We start from the raw sequence: 7,680 nt of genomic DNA on the forward strand, positions 1-7,680 counted from the left end.
GTCCTGTTTTAAAGGAAGTTTAGTTGTACAAAATGGCGCTGGACGGATTAGATCATGTAAGTGTTTTAGATATAAGTTTAAAGGTATTTTTTGTATTAACGGGAGCGTGAACATGTTTGTGGAGATTTTATGTATAGTGTGCTTATTTGGAAGTTGCAATCCTGTGTTTATTTTTGAAGCAGTTCCCTTTAAAATAAAATAATCTGTCATAGTATGTGTCACAGATCTAAGCTAGCCGGTTTGCTGTCTCATTCTGTGTCTTTTACCAATCATGATGTTGATCATTTATCAGAATCGGAAAGATTAAAATGTAAGATTTCATTTTAATGACAGAATCCCTGATGAATACTTTTATTTTATTTTAAAACACTCTCTAGCGAAGGCTGGTATTTTTTTTTCGTTCGTTGTTGTCCTTACTAAATAATGCACTTACACCTTCTAAGAAGATAAGGCTCATCGTTTTAAAATACGTGACTTAGCTTCAAGAGTACCAATGCGTCTGGATACATTGATGGGAAATATTAAAATACTTACTTATCTGAAATATTCTTTGTTTCAAGAATCAAGTTCTTAGCTAAACTTGTGAATGTTGTCCTCCCCCCCCCCCCCTAATTAAGGTCACATTATTTGTTCAACGGTTTTTACATATTTCTGATCAACAGAACAGTCTTTCAAAAACTGTGGGCTACCGACCAGGATAATAAATGAATCGTACCAATATTTTTGCGTTCTCGCTCTTAATGAGAAATAATTTTAGTTTTTTATGTTCAGTGTGGCAAACAAAAACAAACAGTAGCCTTGAAGAGTCATACGTGTCTTTAAATCAGCTCGTTCCTTTATATCAAATACATCGACGTGTTCTGTTTCCCTGATATTCCACAATAATAGTTTATTGGTCGGTTCTGTAGATGGAGATGGAGGAAGGGAAAGGAGGAACTGGGCTCCGACAGTACTACCTGTCCAAAATAGAAGAGCTTCAGGTAAGAAATCTACTGGATATATTGAAAAGATAGGAGAATGAGCCTTTTCACATTCTTTGAATGAGCAAGTTTGACAAATAATTGTATTTATTATGTAAAGTGCAATCCAGTATAAAATATCCTTTCCTTTGAGTTTGATGTTGCCAAGCCATTTCAGGAATGGTGTGTACAGTACTTCGTACTCCTGGTCTGATTTTTGTCTATTTTTATATTAGCTGACAGTAAACGACAAGAGCCAGAATTTGAGACGTCTTCAAGCTCAGAGAAATGAGCTTAATGCAAAAGGTATGTTTTTTCATTTTTATAGAGCAAATTCCATTTGTCAATATGACAGACATTTTATGGCGTAATTTTCTTTGGCCAGCAGACTTTTCTCCTGCTAGGAAACGTTTCTAGATTGATTTCTGTTCAGTTTTTTTAAATAGCCTACAGTAAATTATTAGCTTTCAAATGTTTTTATCCTGTCAAAAAACAAAAGTTGCTTTTTAGTTCCTATGCTGAATGGCCTTCTCTTGTGTGTAGCTGTATTTCTTAAAGACTGCACAGAATATACTGGTATTTTTCTCTGTCAGTGCGCCTTCTTCGTGAGGAGCTCCAGCTGCTGCAGGAACAAGGGTCTTATGTCGGAGAGGTCGTGAGGGCCATGGACAAAAAGAAAGTATTGGTCAAGGTGCGTGCTTGTTGTCACTTTGTTCAGTGAGGAATGGCCAAGAGAAAGTTTTTGATTGCATGATTAACATTAACAGTATTTGAAGATATACTGGTGTGCACTATAGCAAGTATTCATCCAAATATAGCAGAGACATGGTCATTTGGAGAATGTCTGTTTGGAATTTCTAAAAACTATGCACGAGTCTATAAAGCATTAAAAATAATTGGCTTTTTGTTGTTATCGTTGAAAGTATTTGTTTGGAGTCATTTTGGCATTGTTGTAAAATGAGAAATCTGCTTTGTCTTTAGGTTCATCCAGAAGGAAAGTTTGTGGTGGATGTGGATAAAAACATTGACATCAATGATGTGAGTATTGCTTTTTGTGTTTTTTGCTTAGGGACTAAATGACTCTTGGTATCCATTGGTAATAGAATGACCGGTGGGAAACAGTTTTAAAAATATGAAGCGACTATAATTTTATCTATATTGAACACTTAAATCATTTACCATCAATATTTAAAGAGTCTTGATACCTTTCTTAATTAAAGAGTAAATAGGCAGGTGCAGTTCTGGCAATAAGTTCTCAACCTTCTCTCTGAAGGTCACACCGAATTGCCGTGTAGCCTTGCGGAATGACAGCTACACCCTCCACAAGATCCTGCCTAACAAAGTGGATCCCCTGGTGTCTCTCATGATGGTGGAGAAGGTCCCCGACTCCACCTATGAGATGATTGGTGGCCTGGACAAGCAGATCAAGGAGATCAAAGAAGTGATCGAGCTGCCCGTCAAGCATCCTGAGCTCTTCGAAGCACTCGGAATTGCTCAGCCCAAGGTGACCACCTCTTGGCCTTTTCTCCTAATGTGTTTTTCCCATTTTTAACAAGTTGACAACTCATTGTAGTGTTTTGTAATGTTTCAATTCCTCTGAATACTGTTATCATTATGTTGCATCAAACTAGCAAAACTGACATAAAGCTTTTGGGTTTACAATACCTCTTATTGCATAAAATTGAAGCCAATCTGGTTGACCGCTTGAAAATAAACAGTTTAACTGTGCATGTTAGAAAAAATAATGTGCATCTTTTGTTCTCTAAGATCAAATATCAGTTGATTATGCTATTGAACTGGGCATGGAGTGAGTAAATTAATGAGTTAATTATGCTTACAAAAATAGAGAAGCACATGATTTTTAATGGAGATATGGATCACCTAAATGCCCAAATACAGTTGTTTTAGATTGCAGTAATTGTTACCATAGACTAGTATGTAGATGTTTTGTGAGTATTATATTGCCTTTTTCACAATGGTGCATAAATGTAATTATAAAAAAAGTGCTGGGATCAAAAATAAACAAAGAACCTGAAACCCATCTGTGATACAGGACAACAAGATATTGATGAGTGTGATCTTGTCTTTAAGGGTGTGCTGCTGTATGGTCCCCCAGGAACAGGAAAAACTTTGTTGGCAAGAGCGGTTGCCCATCACACAGACTGCACCTTCATTAGGGTTTCTGGCTCAGAGCTGGTGCAGAAATTTATTGGAGAGGGTAAGAACAGCTAAAAGAAGGTCTGATAGGTGGAGAGACAGGCTCCACTGGTAGGCTATTTTTTCCACCTCTTAGGATGAAACTCTTCATTTCAAGGTCACCTTTGAGCATTCAGTGACTAACTGCTGATTTATCAACAGCTAGGTGTTTTAATGGTAATTGCATTGTATGATATTTTTAATGGCGTCTAAAAAACGGGTTTTTAGTTGAATAATTAAAAATCTGTCTATTCGTTGTGTTTTATTGAATATTGCTGGGTGGGTAACAGACAACATGGGCAACCTCACTAATGGCTACGCTGATGATGTGGCACTTCATCTGTGTCACAGGGGCCCGTATGGTGCGCGAGCTCTTTGTCATGGCCAGGGAACATGCCCCCTCCATCATCTTCATGGATGAGATTGACTCCATTGGGTCGTCTCGTCTGGAGGGGGGATCTGGTGGGGACAGCGAGGTACAGCGGACGATGCTGGAGCTCCTGAATCAGCTGGATGGCTTTGAGGCCACCAAGAATATCAAGGCGAGTACTAGTGAAGGCTACATATCCAATCAGGATTGACCCATTACTCTCTTCTCGCTCTTCATTTGTCTTTTGCTTGTTCTCTTATACTGATTTTTCTTCTGTTATATCCTCTCACGATTGTGATGTGGATGTCCAAATTCATAAAAACCGAAATGGGGTGTTGCTTTTTCCTTCATTCATCATCCTTTTATTCTTTATATTACAAACATTGCTTACTTTAGTTACTCCTAAAACATATTCTGCCATGTTGCTGTTCAAAGCTTGCTGTTGTGTATCGCCTGTCATCCCTCTTATTTTGGACTGCAGGTTATTATGGCCACAAATAGAATTGACATTCTGGACTCTGCCCTGCTTCGACCTGGCCGGATTGACAGAAAAATCGAGTTCCCCCCACCTAATGAAGAGGCAAGTTCTTGTGGCAACATAATCACATTGTTACCATTCACATAAGTCTGTCTTAGTCAATGTTGCACATCAAAACTGCCATTCAGTGGCTTTAAGATCTCCTTTTAGATTGTTCCTGATCAGCTCAAAAAGTATGAGACAACAGTTAAACACTGGTATAGATCGGTTTGTTTTTTAAAAATATGGAAGTCTTTTCATTTTAAACATCACAGTCTGTTAAATATATAATCACTTACACCTTATTATTTATACCTGCAACTCTTTTTGAATTACACTTGGATACATTTGAAACTAGTTGTTTATACATAACACTTGGTATAGGTGTGTGACAGGAAGAACAAGCCATTTATCCTTGATTAACAGCAGTGTAAAAAGCAATTATAATCTTACTGCCATTCAGACATTGGGTTATGGTAAATCAGCTGTGGTGACAATTTCACAGCTTAGGAAAGTAGTAGAAGTGACTAACTTTGTTTTCACAATAGGCTCGTCTGGATATTCTGAAGATTCATTCTCGCAAAATGAATCTGACGAGAGGCATTAATCTTCGCAAGATTGCAGAACTTATGCCTGGGGCTTCAGGAGCTGAGGTTAAGGTAGGTTCACTGAGAAATCAGACCATTCTTTGATGAGTATACTGGTAAAACCTGGATCGATATAAAAGAAAGTAACCTGGGTAACAAATGTAGCAGAAGTTCATGTAACTTTTGCATTCCACTAGGTGGCAGCATATTCATTCACAAACATTCCTAAATTTGTTCACTAAGATTTTAAAATCATTAGTAAAATTAAAACCATGATGGGTAATAAATAATGATAATGGGACTAAAAAAATAATAATTTGTTTACACGTTAAAGTATATTTAGATGAAGTTGCGCATAAAGATCATCTGTTAAATTGAAAAAATACACCAGGAGTTCACAAAGCAGCGATTACAGCAGCCATTTCACAAAGAATGGCAATTCTTACTCTGAAGTCTCTGTTAAAGTTTAAGTGCCTACTTTCAGAGACCCCAGCTGTTCTATCTGTTTATTACTGCTCAACTTACAGTGCTATTTAATATCAGAGTGTCCATGGTGGTACCTCTAGCTAACACATAAAGCTTATTTTATGCAGAGTCTGTGGGTTGGTCAGTAAATGGAAAGTTAATCCTGTTGTTTTTTTCTGCACAGGGGGTTTGTACAGAGGCGGGCATGTATGCACTGAGAGAGAGGAGAGTTCATGTAACACAAGAAGATTTTGAGATGGCTGTTGCTAAAGTAAGATTGTGTTTTGTTATTTTATTTTTATAAGAGAAATGTTGCAGTTGGTTTTTCCTATTCCAAAATATTCTTTTGATTCTGACATATAGACATATATTCATATGTGCGGTCAATTCTTCTCTGGTAAATTTATATTTTTATATGTAACTAAAATCCATGTGTAACTTACAACAATGAATAATATTAACATATTTTTTTTAAATATGTGAACCCTTATGCCAGTTAGTACCGTGTTTTGTTTAGAGGTTATAAAAGCAGAGCAATGTTGTACACAATTCTAAAAGATTTTGTTGGGTATTTTTTCCCCAGTTCCCCAGTAAAAATGTTAGATGCATCCTGAAAAAAAGTATTGATTTTTTTTCTAATTGAGTAAAACCGAGTTTGAAGTTAATCCCATGTTTTGTTTTTTACCAGGTCATGCAGAAAGACAGTGAGAAGAATATGTCCATCAAGAAGCTCTGGAAATAGATCCTGTGATGACAGGCTTGGGATGGTTTTGCATCCCAGTTGCCTTTTTCCCCTTTTCTCCTTTTGTTGTTATGTGTTACAATCTCAATAAATGTATATTCCACAAAGAATCTTCTTGCTTAGTCTCTGATAGCAAAGGTCAGAGTTACACAGGAAAGACTTTTTACCATTGTATGCTAGAAGGCATATACAATTTCTTATTTTGTCTTTTTTAAGGCAGTTATGAGTCTTTTTAAAGCACTCACTGCACCACATTTGTGAGCTGTCATCTGCTTTTCCCATTTTCCATTCATGTCCAGGACATTGCTTAAAACTGGGATTCAGAAATTTTATTTGCAGACATCAGTCATAAAATAGCATAACGTAATAAGTCGTAAACAACATGGCTGCCAGATCCCTGCAACATGCAGCATGAGTCAGTAAAGATTAATGGAGGTGTTAAAGAATCTAGGGCCTCATTTACTTAAGGTCCTAATGCAGTGTCTTATCCAAAGACAAGGGCCACACTGTGAACCATTGCATGATAAGGTGTTCCTTAAGACATGTGCTGATATTTGCCTCAAGAATAAGATGATGGGTTTATTAGTGCCTGCTTTACATGCAAGATTTATGCTAATGTATTCAAATAATGCAAAAAAGACAATGTGACTGAGGGAAATGATAAGCACAAGGTGTTTATAAACCTTCTTAATTATAAGGTGAACTTTAAGTCATGTGCTGCATAGCATAAATGAAAGGCTAGTGTTATGAGCAAAGATCCTTTTCATAATAGACTTCCTCTCAATTTGCTTTTTGACACTCGACACTCCTTGCTAACAGGGAATGACACTGCTATCAAAGAAGAAAGAAGAAATCATCAGAACCTGAAGAAAAGTGATACATATTTAATATTCTCCAAAAAACAACTACTATTTTCAAGCATGAGTTGGGATGAAAGCTGGGCCAACACATTGAATTTTAATACAGTTGCTTTTTTAAGCTACTGGGAAAGTCAGAGGTATTCTGAACAATTAAATGCAGACAAGTATACATAAACCAGTTGTGTTCCAAAAAAACATGAAAATTACAGAGGACCTGAAATGCATAGTTTTAAGAGCTAAAGAGGATCAACAATACTGCTATTTCATTACAGCTTAACTTTAAATATACTTTTCTGGGATATAAAGTAGAATACTTTGAAGAAGTGTACAGAAAACTAGTTACAACTGAAAGTTGAATAAACTGATTATAAAATGGGACAGTTCAGTATATTTTGTAGTTAAACTACACTGTAGTTGAAAACCTGGCTCCAAAGAGGTAAATAGAATGTACAGTAAATCACATTTTTCAGAACTGAGGAACACACAATGCTACTACTGTATGAACTTAAAAAAAGATTCATTTTCTGGTTTCAGACAACACTTTTACACTTTCATTATTAACATGGTACCATGGGGGTTCCTTGTATGAATCTGTGATGTAGTAGAGGTGGCTCAGTGAGGAAACTACTATTGTGGTTCACAATCCAGGTCTAATGGTGTGGCTTTGATCCAAGATGGCCACCTGATAATTGAAAGCTGTAGCTACATTAGACACAGCTGGCCTGATTGAGTCCTTAGCACTCAGAGCTGTTTGGATAGGTTGTCAGAGGAATTAACCACTCCCCTGAGGGCAATTTAGGACGTTTATAAGACCAGCTGGGGGGCCAAAGGAGTTAGTTTGCATCTAGCCTTTAGCCAAGAAGGAGAGAACAATGGCCCAGCGGACAGGGGCTAACTAGGCTGTACTCAGTGTCAGGTGTAATAGTTTTTTTGCAGGTCAAGTAGGGAAGAACTGAACTTCAGAGGACCAGAGCTGGCTTGCTG

At 37.1% G+C, this 7,680-nt stretch overlaps 1 protein-coding gene across 1 annotated transcript; it reads left to right on the forward strand.

Moving 5' to 3' along the window:
* Positions 1-5,943, forward strand: psmc5 (proteasome 26S subunit, ATPase 5). Its single transcript, XM_088906440.1, has 12 exons — positions 1-56; positions 909-980; positions 1,196-1,265; positions 1,553-1,650; positions 1,941-1,997; positions 2,233-2,463; positions 3,051-3,177; positions 3,507-3,697; positions 4,007-4,105; positions 4,591-4,701; positions 5,279-5,365; positions 5,783-5,943. The coding sequence occupies exons 1-12, from the start codon at positions 33-35 to the stop codon at positions 5,834-5,836; spliced, it is 1,221 nt and encodes a 406-aa protein (XP_088762566.1). The 5' UTR covers positions 1-32; the 3' UTR covers positions 5,837-5,943.
* The last annotated feature ends 1,737 nt before the right edge of the window (positions 5,944-7,680 follow it).

The sequence above is a fragment of the Atractosteus spatula genome, chromosome 26 (assembly GCF_055471065.1).
Source record: "Atractosteus spatula isolate fAtrSpa1 chromosome 26, fAtrSpa1.hap1, whole genome shotgun sequence".
NCBI lineage: Eukaryota > Metazoa > Chordata > Actinopteri > Semionotiformes > Lepisosteidae > Atractosteus > Atractosteus spatula.